At 39.6% G+C, this 18,934-nt stretch overlaps 1 protein-coding gene across 2 annotated transcripts in view; it reads left to right on the top strand.

Moving 5' to 3' along the window:
- HTR4 (5-hydroxytryptamine receptor 4) overlaps positions 1-18,934 on the top strand; it is a 174,431-nt gene that overhangs the window by 81,372 nt on the left and 74,125 nt on the right. For both annotated transcript variants that reach the window (XM_002816058.5, XM_024247281.3), the window contains one exon: positions 18,373-18,498. In XM_002816058.5, coding sequence (XP_002816104.1) covers positions 18,373-18,498 — 126 coding nt within the window. The remainder of the gene's footprint in view (positions 1-18,372; positions 18,499-18,934) is intronic.

Genomic DNA, 18,934 nt, shown 5'->3' with positions numbered 1-18,934 from the left:
TGGAATGCCACAGCCAGCATTTCTAAATGAGCCTACTTTACATGATTCTGTCTTTGGCTCTAGGGATGACTAGTAACCAGGTGCAGGAGGAGAAGTAGTGGGTAGAGGGCCTAATCCAGGTAGAGAATCTGAACTTCAATCTGTCTAACTTTGGGCAACCCCACCATTATTCTCCACCTGCCTCTCCCATCACCTTCACTCCCCCATCTTCTCTTATATGTTGGGTGCATGGCAGGGCGTGTAGGTGTGAGTGTATACATGTTGGTTGTGGAATAGAGTGCAGAGCCTTTCTCTTCAAAATCCTTATGCCCCATCAAGATACTGGATACTCCCTGCTTCTCTTATGATTATGCCGGCCTCAAATCCTCCCAAATTCTTACCCCTCACATTCGTTTACCACCTTCTAAACCCCATCTCCACTCCTATGAGCTTTCAGCACCTTTATTTCTTCTCTGCTATATTAAATTTTGTTTTCTACCAGTTATGTCTGGAAAAACTCCAGTGTATTCTTACTCATTACCTCTTTTCTCTGGCCGCTATTTATACCTGTTGTTTCAACAGCCCCCAGCTGTTGAAATTACAACATGCTCTCATAATGATCAGTCATTGATCAGGCTGAGTTTCTTGCTACATTGTGAGCTAGAAGACCAGGACCAATGTTAATGTCATTTGTGTCTATTTGAAATGAACAGAGAAGATGAACATTAATAGCTAGGATTAAGAGAACAGACACTACATGCCAAACAACATTGTAAGTGTTTTAGATTTAGATTTGTTAATCTTTTTTTTTTTTTTTTTAGATGGAGTCTCACTCTGTTGCCCAGGCTGGAGTGCAGTGGCGTGATATTGGCTTATTGCAACCTCTGCCTCCTGGGTTCAAGTGATTCTCCTGCCTCAACCTCCCGAGTAGCTGGTATTATAGGTGCTCGCCACCATGCCTGGCTAATTTTTGTATTTTTAGCAGAGACACGGTTTCACCATATTGGCCAGGCTGGTCTCGAACTCCTGACCTTATGATCCACCCACCTCGGCCTGCCAAAGTGCTGGGATTACAGGTGTGAGCCACTGCGTCGGGCCAAATTTATTAATCTTTGTAACAACTTCGGTGCCCAGGACATGACTAGAAAATAGACTTAAAAGTATTATTAGCCTACAGAGTACAATGTGGGAAAGGCTCCTGATATTCTCTGGAGAAACTTGTTAACTCTTTAGTGGTTTGTATGTGATGTTAACAGCTATAACTTGTAATGCAAAGCGAGGATTGGTGGCCCAAATGCACTTGTCTGGGGGAGTGGTTTAGAGACAGGATTAACAGAACTATTGAGCTGAATAAAGGGGGAAATCCCTTTGTGTTGATCACTACTTTAAACTTCTTTCAAGCAAGGGCTACCTTGTATATCTTTTTACTTGTCTAACATATATTTGTTGTACTAGGCACTGTTGATACCAAAATCAGTAAGTTAGTGTGGTTGGGAGGCACAGATCTTTAAATAACAATTAAATATAGGGTGATAAAAGCTATGATATATAATTGTAGGGCACAATGGAAGCATATGACAGGGACAATATTGAGGTCAGGATGGCTTCCCAGACAATAAGATGTTTAAGCTGAGTGCTGAAGGACATGCGAGAGCTTGCCAGGTAAAGAATGGGAAGGAGAGGAAGGAGTTTAACAAGCGTGTCTCATCTCACTGAGTGGGAATTTGGGCATTTAGTGTTGGTTATGGAACAGTGTCAGAAATAAAGCTAGAGGTAAGTAGGGACCAGTTTAAATCAGGTCAAGATGTGCTATTGTATCAAAATTGCAGTGGGAAGACATTACAAGATTTTGAACAAGAGGGAGAAATTAGCTAATTTCTTTTGGGGGAAAAAACATATCTTGACTTCAGTGTTGAGAGTGTTGGGAAAGAGTAATTGCCAAGGCAGAACAACTAATTAAGAAGTAGCTCATTCATTCATTCATTCAGTCAGTCATTCATTCCACAGATACATTTGTCCCTTGGTATCCATAGGGGATTGGTCCCAGGACCTCTCTGGGGTACCAAAGTCCAAGGATGTTCAAGTACCTGATATAGAATGGTGTAGTATTTGCATTTAACTTAAGCATATCCTCTCATATACTTCAACAAGGTTACTTAGCAATACCTAATGCAATGGTAAATACTATGTAAATAGTTGTTATATGTATTGTTTATGTAATAATGACAAGAAAAAGTCTGTACATGCTCAATACAGGCACTATTTTTTAAAGAATATTTATGATTCACAGTTGGTTGAATCTACAGATGTGGAACCCACAGATACAGAGAACCAACTGTACTTTCACAGCACTACTATGTGCTAGGTACTGTAAAACAGTATCAAAAAGGTGCTGGAAAATACTTCAGTGAATATAACAGCACAAGTTCTTGCTTTCTGTGATTTTACATTCGAGTTATTCTAGTGTGTGTGGGAGCATAAAAGGTAACAGCTGTGAAAATCAATAATGCAAGTCAAGAGAATAGAGAGTGAGGGGAGGTTCTTTTTTAAATAAGTCCTCTCTGCAGAGATGAATCTGAGCAGACACCTGAATGAAGTGAAGGGTGAGCTTCTCTGGTCACTTGGATGGAGAGATCCAGATGGTGGTAGCATCAGGTAAGAGGTGGATGGTGGAGGTGGATGCACGATTGGCACCATCTGGGAACACTGTGGAAGTCAGGAAGTCTCCTTAGCGGGAGCAGCCTGGGAAAGAGAGAGTAGTGAGAGTTGAGATGATGGAAGCAGCCAGCGGCCAGCTTTGTAAATTTACATAGGTCATGGTGAGGGCTCTGGGTTTACTCCTAGTGAGATGACAAGCCATCTTAAGGGCAGTGAGTATGGAAGTGATATGTTCCAATCTCAATATTTTTCAAATCTCGTTCTGTCTAGTGGGTGAAGAGTGGATTGTATGTAAGAAATGATGGAAGCAGGGATGCCAGTTGAGAGGCCTTTGCAGTCACCAAGTGAAGCATGATGTAGTAGGAACTAGAATGGTATAACATTGAATGGCTGGTAAAGGGTTGGGATCAGGAAACATTATTAAGTTAGAGCTAACAGGATTTGCTGATGTATTGGAGGTAGAAGAGGCAGAGACCTGGTAAGAATGGCTTCCAAATTTTTAACCTGAGCAACTGGAGAAATAGATTTGCTATGTATTCAGATGGGAAGCAGGTTTGAGGTTAGGAAAATCAAGAGTTCAATTTTGGACGTGTTAAATTTAAGCTGTCTCATATACTAAAAATTTGAAGACAAAGACAAAGTAGTTAGTGGGATAAAAGTGGTTGTGATAGGCTAGGCGAAGATGAAAGGAAGCCCTCTCCTAGGGTATTGACAGCAGATTGGAGAGAAGTGAAGGGATTTAAGAGATCCTCAAAGTAGATAATGACCTAGGTCAAGGAGAAGAAAAAAATGAGCAAGATGCTCAGTTTCTGGCATGGTCTACTGGAAGGGTATTGCTTTCCACTTAGTGAGAGAATCCAGAGGAATGAATGACTCCCAGTAAATCGGCTCCTTTTAGGCTCTTATAGGTCTTTGTGTCTTTATGCCACGTTCTTCTTTAGACCAAACATCCCTGGTTACAAAAGAGCAGGGGTCATGAGACTTTTTCATAAAGGGTCATAAAGGGAGTAAAGTTTCTCTTTGGGCCACGAAATCTCTCTCGTAATTACTCAGCTCTACTTTTGTAGTGTAAACTCAGCTAGAAGAACTACATAAATGATTGAGTGTGGCTGTGTTCCACTAGGGCTTTATTTATAAAAACAGACAGCAGGCTGGATTTGGCCCACTGGCCGTTGTTTGACTACTCCTGCAACAGCATAAAATTGAGCTGTTTCATCTCTACTTTGGGCAAAAGATTTTTTGCATTATCAGAGGCAGAAGTAAGAAGAGAAACCATAGTACTTGGCAACAGCAAACCAAGATCCTGGCAAAATATGGAGAGCTGTATCCACTGGCAATTGGGCCTAGTGACAGAGTCCAGCTGTTGCAAAGGAATGGAGAGCAGGTTACTATCAGAGTATGGGAAAGTCCACTTTTCCTTGAGTGCTTATGCTTAGGGTAAATGATTCACCAAAGTGGAGAGGGCATATGTGGTCCACATTTTTTCCCTGTGCTGAATTTCTCATAATCACAGGAATAATTTCCAGGAAATGATCAGCCGAATATTGAAAATATGTCATGTGTTTTACCCCAAAGGAAGACATTTCTGTGCCTGGTGAGTGTATTCCTTAACAAGTGTGTGTAAAAAAAAAATGTTTTCAACACAAACCAGAGACCCTGGACTGTGCACATATAAAGAAAAAATGATCTTGTAAAGAAAAGAAATCTATCTCTGTAGCTGTCGGCTCAGTTCCATTTTTGGAAAATGGGTTTTCTTAAAGAGAGACCACCTCTGAGGTCTAATTTACTAGCACTGTTATTTGGCATTTCATTTCCAAGAAGAATTGAATCCTTAGTGGTTAACATGCTGTGCAGCAGTGGGTATCTCCCCAGATGTAGATCTCACCTTGCCTATCTATCCTGCCTTGGCTTTACATTCAGGCACGGCCTCAGAAAACAGTCTTTCATCCTGAAATCCTTTGTATTCCTTACAGCTTTTAACTCCATTATACTCTATACAGACAGATCCTCTTTGGGCTTTGAAGTTTGTTTCATGCCCAGTATGTGTGATATTTGAGGTTCTTGAAAAGTCTGTTAAGATTTTGCCTCAAGAATTTTACTCTGCATGTTTGCAGTTCAAAACTACCTAAGCTTCACCAGCTGTGCACCAACCACTTCCCTGACCTCCTGTCCTTGTCTATAGGGTTTTCGAAAAAAACAAACAGAACTATTTTAGAATTACATAAAAACTCCATTATACATAATTTCCATCCTATAAGGTTTATTCCTTTTTTCTCCTACCATTTTCTATAGCCAGCACATTTTACAACACATATTAAGCTGTCATCATCAGTATTTTGAGTCTTAAGTTTCTAGACAAAAAGCAAAACTTTAGCGTGTGTTTTTTTAAAGGAAATATATTCACTTCTAAGTAAGCATGTTTAAAATTTACTAGGAGAAATACTGGACTTGCAATAAAAATATGTGGGTTTAAATCCCAGCTTCACCACTTAATAGTTACAAAATATTACGTCTCTTAACCATGCTGAGCTCCAGCCTCTTCTGAAAAGGGGGCATTATGATATTACATCACATGATAATAATAATTATGAAGATTGAATTAGCCAACATGAAAAATCTTCCAGGTGAGTTGTTTGCCATATGGTAGGTGCTCAGTACATCAATGTCAAAATCAACCCACTTCCAAGGAAGACATTTCAAAGTGAGAAGCAGAAGAAAATAATTTGCAAAGGCAGAATGGAGGTTAAGATTAAGGGCATCCCTTGTAAGGTTCTAGGTCAGTGGTCCTCAAAGTGTGGTCCCAAGACCAGCATCGACATCAGCATTACCTGGGAACTTGCTAAAAATGCAAAATTTTGGTCTTCACCCAAGATGCACTAAATTAGAAAGTGTAGGTGGGTTCAGCAGTCTGTGTTTTAACCAAGCCCTCCAGATGATCCTAGTGTTTGCTGGTGATTTTGAAGCACCACTGCTCCGATGCTTCATATTATGGAATAAGGCTATGCAAACTATCTTATTTAATCTTCCTCTTTTTTTTTAAAGCTTTCTGTAAAAAAGAAAAAAGAAAAGAAAAAACGTTAACTGGGAGACCTGAGAACTTAGTATGAGAACCCAAAGTAATATAAGCCAAATCATAAGAAATATTTTCTCCCTCAGAAAGGATTTCTACTTAATTCAAAATATAGGATTTCAAATAAGTGTAACATCTAGAACACATCTAGAATGTGGAAACAAATGAAGACCACACAGATGAGAACAAACAAGCAATTTATTCAGAGCATGATAAAGCAAGAGGATCAGCCACCATCCTTGGAATTTAGCAAAGTCTCAAAGACAGGCAGGGGAGTAAAAAAGCTTTATAATGCTGCAATAAACATACGTGTGCATGTGTCTTTATAGCAGCATGATTCATAGTCCTTTGGGTATATACCCAGTAATGGGATGGCTGGGTCGAATGGAATTTCTAGTTCTAGATCCCTGAGGAATCGCCACACTGACTTCCACAAGGGTTGAACTAGTTTACAGTCCCACCAACAGTGTAAAAGTGTTCCTATTTCTCCACATCCTCTCCAGCACCTGTTGTTTCCTGACTTTTTAATGATCACCATTCTAACTGGTGTGAGATGGTATCTCATTGTGGTTTTGATTTGCATTTCTCTGATGGCCAGTGATGGTGAGCATTTTTTCTTGTGTTTTTTGGCTGCATAAATGTCTTCTTTTGAGAAGTGTCTGTTCATGTCCTTCGCCCACTTTTTGATGGGGTTGTTTGTTTTTTTCTTGTAAATTTGTTGGAGTTCATTGTAGATTCTGGATATTAGCCCTTTGTCAGATGAGTTGGTTGCGAAAATGTTCTCCCATTTTGTAGGTTGCCTGTTCACTCTGATGGTAGTTTCCTTTGCTGTGCAGAAGCTCTTTAGTTTAATTAGATCCCATTTGTCAATTTTGGCTTTTGTTGCCATTGCTTTTGGTGTTTTAGACATGAAGTCCTTGCCCATGCCTATGTCCTGAATGGTAATGCCAAGGTTTTCTTCTAGGGTTTTTATGGTTTTAGGTCTAACATTTAAGTCTTTAATCCATCTTGAATTGATTTTTGTATAAGGTGTAAGGAAGGGATCCAGTTTCAGCTTTCTACATATGGCTAGCCAGTTTTCCCAGCACCATTTATTAAATAGGGAATCCTTTCCCCATTTCTTGTTTTTCTCAGGTTTGTCAAAGATCAGATACTTGTAGATATGAGGCATTATTTCTGACGGCTCTGTTCTGTTCCATTGATCTATATCTCTGTTTTGGTACCAGTACCATGCTGTTTTGGTTACTGTAGCCTTGTAGTATAGTTTGAAGTCAGGTAGTGTGATGCCTCCAGCTTTGTTCTTTTGGCTTAGGATTGACTTGGCGATGCGGGCTCTTTTTTGGTTCCATATGAACTTTAAAGTAGTTTTTTCCAATTCTGTGAAGAAAGTCATTGGTAGCTTGATGGGGATGGCATTGAATCTGTAAATTACCTTGGGAAGGATGGCCATTTTCATGATATTGATTCTTCCTACCCATGAGCATGGAATGTTCTTCCATTTGTTTGTATCCTCTTTTATTTCCTTGAGCAGTGGTTTGTAGTTCTCCTTGAAGAGGTCTTTCACATCCCTTGTAAGTTGGATTCCTAGGTATTTTATTCTCTTTGAAGCAATTGTGAATGGGAGTTCACTCATGATTTGGCTCTCTGTTTGTCTGTTATTGATGTATAAGAATGCTTGTGATTTTTGCACATTGATTTTGTATCCTGAGACTTTGCTGAAGTTGCTTATCAGCTTAAGGAGATTTTGGGCTGAGACAATGGGGTTTTCTAGATATACTATCATGTCATCTGCAAACAAGGACAATTTGACTTCCTCTTTTCCTAATTGAATACCCTTTATTTCCTTCTCCTGCCTAATTGCCTTGGCCAGAACTTCCAACACTATGTTGAATAGAAGTGGCGAGAGAGGGCATCCTTGTCTTGTGCCAGTTTTCAAAGGGAATGCTTCCAGTTTTTGCCCATTCAGTATGATATTGGCTGTGGGTTTGTCATAAATAGCTCTTATTATTTTGAGATACGTCCCATCAATTCCTAATTTATTGAGAGTTTTTAGCATGAAGGGTTGTTGAATTTTGTCAAAGGCCTTTTCTGCATCTATTGAGATAATCATGTGGTTTTTGACTTTGGTTCTGTTTATATGCTGGATTACATTTATTGATTTGCGTATATTGAACCAGCCTTGCATCCCAGGGATGAAGCCCACTTGATCATGGTGGATAAGCTTTTTGATGTGCTGCTGGATTCTGTTTGCCAGTATCTTATGGAGGATTTTTGCATCAATGTTCATCAAGGATATTGGTCTAAAATTCTCTTTTTTTGTTGTGTCTCTGCCAGGCTTTGGTATCAGGATGATGCTGGCCTCATAAAATGAGTTAGGGAGGATTCCCTCTTTTTCTATTGATTGGAATAGTTTCAGAAGGAATGGTACCAGCTCCTCCTTATACCTCTGGTAGAATTCGGCTGTGAACCCATCTGGTCCTGGACTTTTTTTGGTTGGTAAGCTATTGATTATTGCCACAATTTCAGCTCCTGTTATTGGTCCATTGCGGCATTATTCACAATAGCAAAGACTTGGAACCAACCCAAATGTCCAACAATGATAGACTGGATTAAGAAAATGTGGCACATATACACCATGGAATACTATGCAGCCATAAAAAATGATGAGTTCACGTCCTTTGTAGGGACATGGATGAAACTGGAAATCATCATTCTCAGTAAACTATCGCAAGAACAAAAAACCAAACACCGCATATTCTCACTCATAGGTGGGAATTGAACAATGAGAACACATGGACACAGGAAGGGGAACATCACACTCTGGGGACTGTTGTGGGGTGGGGGGAGGGGGGAGGGATAGCATTGGGAGATATACCTAATGCTAGATGACAAGTTGGTGGGTGCAGCGCACCAGCATGGCACATGTATACATATGTAACTTACCTGCACATTGCGCACATGTACCATAAAACCTAAAGTATAATAATGATAATAATAATAATAATAATAAAAGAAAAAAAAAAAATAAATAAATAAAGGTTAAAAAAAAAAAAAAAAAAAGCTTTATAAGCGGGGAAAAGAAGGCTTCTGCTATCTTCTGATTGGAGGTTGTTCGCACATTGAAGCAGGAGGTGCACTAACAAGCAGTGAGGCATCTTACGTAATTGCTTTGGGGAGCAGCGTCTTTGGCGTTCTGTTGTTAGTCTTGAGTTGGAAGCAGGTAAGAGGGTTAAAAAAGGGGGAAGCTAGCTCGCAGTCATTGAACAAGTCCTGATCGTTCTGGGCTGGCTGCCAGAGATTGTCCATCAGAGTTTTATTGTTACACATGGTCTGGCCATTGTCCATTTGTATGTTTAGTCTCTCAAGAAACCTAGGGGGAAAGAGTGCATATATTTAAAGGAAATGATATATACTTTAAAACAGTTACATAGTATTGCTCAGGTTATTTGTTATAAGGAAAAACAACATATTCATGGATTCTGTTATTTCTATTTTAAACAAATAAGTATTTGAAAAATTAATTTACATAAGTCATATTAGCAATGCGATTATTATCTGAGTTTATCTCTCCCATATGTTAAACTCAGATTTTGTTCATGGCCAGTAATAAAGGTAATGAAGAAGCCACATACATATAATTACAGATGGTCCCCGACATGATTAACTTAAGAATTTTTTACTTTACCATGGTATAAAAGCAATATGCATTCAGCGGAAACTGTATTTCCAATATTGAATTTTGATCTTTTCCGAGGATAGCAATATGCTGTATGATACCATCTTACCTTGCCTGGCAGCAGCAGTGAGCTACAACTCTCAATCAGTCAGGTGATCACTAAGGTAAACAACCTATACTCTACAGAGTAGTCTGCTTCTAGATGACTTTGCCCAACTCTAGGCCCATGTAAGCTTTCTGAGCACATTTAAGGTAGGCTAGGCTGTTACAATGTTCTGTAGGTTAGGTGCATTAAATGCATTTTCCATTTACAATGTGTTCAACTTACAATGGGTTTACGGGGAGGTAACCCCATCATAAGTCTAGGAACATCTGTACTTGTAATAAATGATGTATACAGTCAAAACAAAAATTGCACTGGATGAAATTAAACAGGTAAAGATGACTTTTTTCTTTTCCAAGGCTATGGCAATAGGGAGAGAGACCAGAATGCAATCTGACTTCAACTTCACTACAACAAAGGACAGGAGAGTTTTTAAGAAATGGAGTGGGGGGAAGGGATTACCTAATGTGCTACCTAATTAGCCTTACCCAAAAGATAAGTGAACTTTCTCATATCTTCATAACAAGAGATGGTTTTACAACTTGGAACAGGTGTCCACCTAAGTTAGGCTGTTCGCTCCCACACAGGCTGAGAGATAGGAGCACTACATTTCTTGATGATTTCCTTTCAAAAGGAAAGGAAAGGTTCTTGAGAATGACAGTCCTAGCTTGTAAAACTGGTGAGTATCTTTCATTTACATGTCAAAGTGTTAGAGAAAGAATTTGCAATTACAAATTTTCTAAAGTAAATGCTCTAAGAAAAGGGAGTTCAGAGCCTAGAGTCAGGAAGAAGGCTGTCTAAAGTTTAGTCAAGCTGAGTGGAACGTTAAGGCCCTCTTGTTAATATTCAATCTTTTATCAGTGTAGAAACCAACAGGGACCTTACATTTAAGGTTAATAAAATTCTCACTAGAAAAAAATAATTCAATTTTAGACAGGCTCTCTTGTAAGTCAGAATGCCCTTGTACTCTTCTCCTAACTGTTGATTGGTAAGAAAATGAAACATTATTTTCTTTAATTTAAATGTAATTCCTTTGCAAAAGACTGTGCAGGGCTGGGCAGGAAGGGTGAAAAAAATACTTGGATAGGGAGTAATGGGATCTTTTGTGGATGTGCTGTGTATATTTTCAAGAATGTTTCTTGTGTACATGACACTCCTAACAGGTGGGAGAGGAGGCACTTAGTGCGAAGATCATTGGTGCAATGGTGGAGCCCTCTGTTCTAACATAATTTTATTGCAAAGTTCGATACATAAAAAGATAAAGAGAAAAAGTACTCTAGTTTCCCTGCCTCCTTGCTTCCTGTCATTCTTAGGAGTAATGTTGAAGTAGTTCCAGGGAAGTATCAAGAATATATATATTTATATATTCCTAATATGTATATTATATAATGTATTATATATACATATTATATACATACATATATTCACTTGAAATGTTCCTCTTGGCTTCCAAAATACCACTTTCATCTGATGTCCCCAGAACATCCTGGATAGTCTTCCGCAGTCTCCTCTGCTGGTTCTGCCTTCTCTACTGCACATCTCAGTACTGCCGTTCATCAAGACCCTGACCCTCTTCTTGGGTGATCACATCCTTCCTCAGTTCTCTAAATCCCATAGAAGTGCTGGCAATTCCAAGAGTGTATCTCCTGCCCAGTCATCCCTCTGAGCTCCAGACACACACACATCCAATTGCCTACTTGACGTCTTTACTTGAATGTCTTATAGGTATCTCACACTTAATGTGTTTCACCCATCTTATTAAATTGTACCAACATTTATTCGGATGTGCAATTCTAAAATATGGCGTTTATTTGTGCTACTTCCCGCTCACTCATGGAATCTATTTTTCTTATCTATCTCTTTACTCCCCAAATAAACCTTTATTCCACCCACTTCTCTCCATCTCCCCAGCCGCCATGCTACTTTTAACTACCATCTTCTTTTACCTGGACTCCTGCAGGAACCCCTGGCGTATTATCACCCCCGCCCCCATGTCATTACTCTGCTTACATCACTTCTGTGTCTTCTCATTGATCTCCCAATAGAACATAAACTTCTCCCTAGAGCACAAAAAATCCCTCAGGGTCTGGCTTTGGACTACTTTTCTGAGCTCATCTCAGATGCTTAGTCCCTTGCTCATTTCCCCTGTGATAGTGAACATGAAAAATCTTTTCTGTCTCAGGGCTTTTGCAGTTGCTCTTCCCTTTGAATGCAATGCACTTATCCTGGTTCCTCTGACTTCCAAATTCTCTGCATACATCAGAACTCAGTTGAATGTCACCTCCAGTGTTTCCCAACCACCTAACATTTCTTTCTAAGCCAGTGTGTTTTCTATCATAATGTCATGTTTACGCCTTTTATACTTTGCTACTCCACCTGTGACTCAGGAACCAGCAGCATCAGCAATGCCTAGGGGTCTGTGAGAATTGCAGAATCCCAGACCCTGCCTCGGCCTAAAAAAAAATTAGCATCTGCGTTTTATCAAGATCCTTGGTGGATTAATATAAACATTAACATTTGGGAAATGGAACTCGGAAGAAATGATCACAAACTGTATTTATTTCTTCAATTTTGCATTTGCTTATGTCTGTTTCCATCCATACTGTGAATCCCATTAGGTCAGGAAATTTGTCCATTTTCTTTACTATTGAATCTAGTACTCAGCACAGTGCTTGGTATATAGTTGGCACTCAATACATATTTGATGAATGAGAAATTTAATCTAACTTTCTCAATTGATCCATGAAGAAACTGAGGCTCAGAAAAGTCAAGTGAATTTTTTGAAGTCATACAGCTGTTTATGAACAAAACCAGTGCAAAAAGCCCACAAAAAATAACAACAAAGGCTGGGTGTGGTGGCTTATGCCTGTAATCCCAGCTCTTTGGGAGGCTGAGGCGAGCAGATCACCTGAGGTCAGGAGTTCAGGACCAGCCTGACCCACATGGCGAAACCCTGTCTCAAATAAAATTACAAAAATTAGCTGAGTGTGGTGGCAGTTGCCTGTAATCCCAGCTACTCGGGAGGCTGAGGCAGGAGAATCACTTGAACCCAGGAGGCAGAGGTTGCAGTGAGCTGAGATTGTGCCACTGCACTCCAGCTTGGGGGACAGGGCAAGACTCTGTCTCAAAAATAAATAAATAAATAACAACAAAAAATGTTCTTGACTCTCCAGAAAGTATGAGAGAGAGAGAGTGTGTGTGTGTGTGTGACAAAGTATAACCTAAGATTTCCTTTGCTATTGTCTCTATCATTATTAATAACAATAATCACTTATTTATCATACTTTATCATTCACAGTCCGTTTTCACATATACTAACCTATGTGGAAATTTACCCAGAATTTGTGTCTTTATATTTTCTTTCATGAAGAGCAGAGAAATTGGCAAACCCAGCCCACAAGTTTGTGGAGTTTATTAATGGATCAAAAGATCACAGAGAAAGCAAAAAAGAAGAGAAAGTAAAATTTCTCATAAGAATAGCTGTCAATGAACCAATTTAGTGGAGTGGACAGCTCTTCAGCCAGATGAAAGCTATCCAGTTGTGGTTGACAGGATTGCTTGAGGGTGTCAGAGGCAACCCAAGGACCTAACATGAATTTTGCAGAAGTGGTTTGGAATTTATTTTAATTGTCATTACTGGACTTACTTTTAGTTCAATGGACAGTTCTGCCTAATTAAAAAAACTTCTTCTATGCTTAAATTTTGTTCGTCACTCCTAGTTTAAAGTTAAGCTATTTCTAACTCCTAATTAGCATGCCACAAATGAACCATTACATTGAACTTGGTGCTCTCTAACCCTGACATTCCCGCTTTGTTCAAAATGTACCTTCTCTGGAGCCGGAGATGTTCATCACAGAAGTTCTGAATCTGTTTTCTTCTTTTACAAGAGGAAAGACAGCACAAGAGAGATTATTCTAATGGTGGTGGTGTTGTTGATGGAGAATTCATGTTATAAGCATATGTTTAAATCATAGTCCATAGACAAAAAAGCGACCTAAAACAGCCAGGCCAGCCCGCCCCCAATATAGGAGCCCTGTACAGTATCTTGATATGTGGTCATCCAGGAATTCTTTTTTTATATAATGCTAAAATATCAATAATAAAATGTATCATTAATATATAAAATAAGCATTTTAAGCATATAATTTAGTGATATTAATCCCCAAAAGAGAATGAGATCATGTCCTTTGCAGCAACATCGATGGAACTGAAAGCCATTATCCTAAGAAAACTAACAGAGGAACAGAAAATCAAATTCAGCATGTTCTTACTTACAAGTGGGAGCTGAACACTGAGTACATTACAGACACAAAGAAGGAAGCATGAGGATGGAAGATGGGAGGAGGGTGAGGATCAAGAAACTACCTATCAAACAATGCTTATTACATGGGTGATGAAATAATCTGTACACCAAGCCCCCCATATAACAAACCTGCACATGTACCTCTGGACCTAAAATAAAAAGCTAAAAAAAGAACATTCACAGTGGTGTGCAACCATTACAACTATCCACTTCCAGAATTTTTTCATCATTCCAAACACTCTATAATTCTTAAATAATAACTCCGCATTCACCTGTGCTCCCAGTCCCTGATAACTACTTTTCTATTTTATTTCCCTATGAATTTGCTGAGTCTAGAATCCTCATGTAGTGGAATCACAATACTTCTCCTTTTGTGTGTGGTTTATTTCACTTATTTATTTGTTTCATTTATTTTTAAGGTTCATCCATGTGGTAGCATGTATCAAAACTTCATTCCTGGCCGGGCACAGTGGCTCATGCCTGTAATCCCAGCACTTTGGGAGGCCGAGGCGGGCGGATCACCTGAGGTCAGAAGTTCGAGACCAGCCTGACCAACATGGAGAAACCCCGTCTCTACTAAAAATACAAAATTAGCCAGGCATGATGGCATATTCCTGTAATCCCAGCTACTTGGAAGCCCGAGGCAGAAGAATCACTTGAACCCGGGAGGCAGAAGTTGCGGTGAGCCAAGATCACGCCATTGCACTCCAGCCTGGGCAACAAGAGCAAAACTCCGTCTCAAAAACAACAACAACGACAACAACAAAAACAACAACAAACTTTATTCCTTTTTACAGAGAAATAAAATTTTGTAGTATGTGTATACCACATTCTATTTATTCACTTACCTGTTAATGGAAACTTGGGCTGTGTTCACCTTTGGGCTCTTGTGAATAATGCTGCTATAGACTGTTGGTATACAAGTGTCTGTTTGTATCCCTGCTTTCAATTCTTTTGGGTGTACCCCTGGGATTGAATTGAGGGATCACATAGGCATTCTATATTTAACCTTTAGAGAAACCATCAATTTGTTTTTCACAGTGGCTGTAGCATTTTACATTCCTGCCAGCAATGCACAAGTGTTTCCATTTCCCCACATTCACACCAACACTTGTTATTTTTTATTCGTTGTTTTATTTTTTATAATTGCCATCCTAATGAGTGCAAATTAGTATCTCATTGCCATTCAGGTATTCTTAAACACTTTCTGTGCCAGGGAACACAAAACAACACCAGGAAGCTATTGCAGATCATCTTTAATTGTTAGAAGGCTCTTATTATCTAGTACTAAATCTTGCCTCCCTGTCAGTGACTCTAATTCGTCACACATCAGAGTCACTTGGGAGCTTTTAAAAATTTCTCTATCTAAGCTGCAACTCAGACCAATTAAATCAGCACCTCTGAGGGTGGATTCCCAGAATCAGCATTTTTTTAAGGCTCCTCAGGTAACTTAAATATGCAGGTAAGTCTGGGAACCACTGCTTAAAGTTCACCCACTGGTCTTAGTTAGCCTCACAACCTGTGATAACCTTATCATTGAAACTTCTCTGACATCCTTTATTAAATAGCCAGTCTGCAATCCCCCACAGGCCATCCAGTCCTCCTTACTGTCCTAGATATGTTTTTTGCCATGGACTGTATGTACTACCAGCTGACACCTTACATACTTTCTCATACATCTGTTTATGGTCTGTTTTGCTCTCTGTTTTGCTTATTGCTGTTTCCCTAGGACATACTACAATGCCTAACACAGAGTAGGTGCTCAGAAATTGTTAAATGAATGAATATGTAAATCTACTCTTATTTCCAATGACAGCGCTCAGATAGCTGAAAGTAGCTTTTGCATTTCATCTCTGGGCCTTCTTTTCTCTAGGTGAAATCTCTATACTTTCAACCAGGCTTCAAAGACATTGAATAATAAATGTAACCATTATGAGCACAATATATCTCTCTTTCACTGAATCAGCAAGTAATTGAGCACTTACTATGTAATGCATCATCTACATATGTAACATTAATACATAGCATTACATGTACATTAATACATACTCTAGACTAGACATTGTGCCAGACACTGGAGATTGTAGTGAAAAAGATAACCAAAGTCAATCTGTGGAATTGGGGCACAGACAACAATCAATAACGGAAGTCATTTCAGATAACAGTAAATGCTGTAAAGAAAATTAAAAATGTTTGTTGGCTGTGGTACATTAAGTGGGGGCTAAATTTAATCTCAGGCCTGAATGACAAGAAGTCTGTCACTGAAGAATCATTCCAGGAAGAAGGCACCTCAAATACAGAGGCCCTGGGGGTGGAAGAGATGAGTTTCAAAGGGGCCGTTAGTCTCTAAGAAGGACAGGGAAGAGAACCACCATCACCTCCTTTGTTAGTGCTTTAACTCAACTAACATGACCTAAGATCAAACGAGTTTTTGGTGGCCACATCAGCCTATTAAGGTCTTTTTCCTAAGTGTACAGTTTTCCTCATTGAATTAAATCTTCCCTATCTGATATTTGTACTGTTGATAGTTAGAACTTAAGTGTAGAAGGGTGATTTAAATAAGCATATCCGGAATTTCTTTTCATCTGAACCTCAGTCATAAACAATCTATCAATCTGCCTATAAAAACACTTCTCAGCTGAATGGAGGGACTTTCTCATTCTCCAACCACTGCCAGACTGGTTCCTCATTCCCTTTGGCACCTTGTCTTCTGGGCCAGCTTAACAGAAGTTCTGGACAAGGCCAAAGCCAGGACTTTGCAGGCTGCTTCCATTTGGAGAGGGCATGCATCTTAATTTTCAGTCAAAAGAGCTCAGGAAAGACAGAGAATTCTTGATTTTTGGCACTGTGTGTTCTCCGTGGTGGGCTCACAGGACAAGCAGCCTCTCCCAGACCAGCCACTAACATGCTCTGACAAGTCAGCTCTTCTTTCTGGGCCCTGGTTTTCCCATATTCAAATGTGGGGTTTGGGTCTAGGACAAACTTGTCCAACCCGTGGCCTGTCGGGGCACAGGCAGCCCAGGACAGCTTTTAACGCAGCCCAACCCAATTTATAAACTTTCTTAACACATTATGAGATTTTTTTGCAATTTGTTTTTTAGCTCATCAGCCATTGTTAGTGTTAGTGTATGTTATGTGTGACCCAGGACAATTCTTCTTCCAGTGTGGACCAGGGAAGCCAAAAGATTGGACACCGCTGGTCTAAGAGTTTTAAGATTCTTTGAAACTTCATTAAAAAGAACATTTTATTATACTATAAAAGTTTTTAAAATCCCTATAGCTTCTGAATATTAATCTGCAGATATCATGCTTTCATTGAAAAGGGATCTTCATTTTCAAGTTAATAAAACAAAATGCTGAGTTTACATGGGGAAGGCAACATTTGTAGACTAAATCAGATGCTGAACTTGACAAGAACACAAATTTGAACTGGGAAAACAATGACATATTGTGGGCACTAAAAGAAATGATCAGGGTGGTGAAAGGAGCCACTGAGCTTATTTATTGGCTACTATCTTTCCCACGGACTTCACAGAATCTGAATTCAATTTGTGCAGGTGAACTGATGTAAGAACAACCATCAAACCACAATCGTTTTTCTCTGAGAGAACCTATCTGTAAGCAGAAGCTTCTGCATGGGCTGGAATGGGACACTGTAACAAGATGGCTTTGCATTCAAGCCAAGTAACTGTATGAATGCAAACTAACTTGCTCAGTAACAACTGGTTCAAGTTGCTACTGAGCAAGCAGTGGGCTCCTTGCTGATGTTTATAGAAGCCAATACTATGGCCCTGGCTTTTGAGGAAAAAAAAAGGCTTCATTGTAAGTTGATCGGCAAGGAAGCGGGAGGCAAAGCCCAAATCTGTCTCCCTGAGCTGGGGGCTGTGGCAGGTTTCATAGGCAGAGGGTAATAAGGTATGATCTGATTGGATCTTGTGATAAGTTAATGCCAGGAGGTATGATCTGACTGGATTATGCCACAAGGTGATGCTAGGGCTCTATATGATTGGATCGTGGATCATGCCATGAGATGTCCACTTCTTTATTTGGTCCCCATGCCTTGGTCCAAGCACTTAGGTTCCACCCTGTGGTTGCATGCTTGGTTCATCTGGGCCTGGTCAGTTTAACTTGCAACCTGGGGGTCCATGGCAACTAAAACACAACTCACCATTTTATACACAAAGTTGGACCAGATTGGGCTGCTCCTGCAGTTGCAAAGTTACTATCATTCATTCACTCAGCTTTTGCAATCTAGTTGAGTAGGTGCACAAAACAGGAATCAACTACATATGTCTGAATGCTAGTTGAACTAAATGCCCTGAAGGAAAGCCACAAGTGCTTGGATGGAAAATAACCTGTTAATTCAGCTCTCTAAGCCTCATACTCCTCTTATGTAGGAGCTAACCAGGATAAAATATCTAGCGACAGGTTCAGATTTTGGTGTACATTAAATGCATGATAAATATATGTGTCATCAGCTGATGGTGAAGTTACCTTTCTGAAGGTCAATGATGAAAAGATGAATTTTCTTTCTTGTGTCCCAGAGTTTCATTCAATTCTTTGTGCTCGTGTGTGTCTTTCAGTTCCGAGGAGGGTTTCGGGTCAGTGGAGAAGGTCGTGCTGCTCACGTTTCTCTCGACGGTTATCCTGATGGCCATCTTGGGGAACCTGCTGGTGATGGTGGCTGTGTGCTGGGACAGGCAGCTCAGGTGAGCAGCAGGAGGGAACCTTTTGAGGAAACATGGGAGTTCTGAGCTGTCCCTAGAGAGTTGGGTGTGAACATTTTCATTATAATTTGTAATTAAGAAAGAAAACATTCATGGGAACAACATTTTAAAAATAAAAGGGGAGAAAAAGGGATTGCAATTAATCCTACAACTCTAATACAGCCAGTGTAAACATTTCAGTGTATTTCCATCCTGTCATTTTTTCTTTGTCAAATGTGTTTATAGTTGTGATCACTATATATACAATTGTTGAGAGCACGTATAATCTAACCTCCCCATTTTATTAATAGTTTAGGGAAGATGTGGCTGACAAGGGACGGATCTAGAAATTAAACCTCTGTTTTTTGCACTTCAACTTCATGAGTCTCAACCCCGGCTGCAATTAGAACCACCTGAAGCACTTTTAAAAACTATCATC

The sequence above is a fragment of the Pongo abelii genome, chromosome 4 (assembly GCF_028885655.2).
Source record: "Pongo abelii isolate AG06213 chromosome 4, NHGRI_mPonAbe1-v2.0_pri, whole genome shotgun sequence".
Taxonomy (NCBI): Eukaryota; Metazoa; Chordata; class Mammalia; order Primates; family Hominidae; genus Pongo; species Pongo abelii.
The sequence above is the reverse complement of the archived record's forward strand: the minus strand, read 5'-3'. Positions and strand labels throughout refer to the sequence as shown.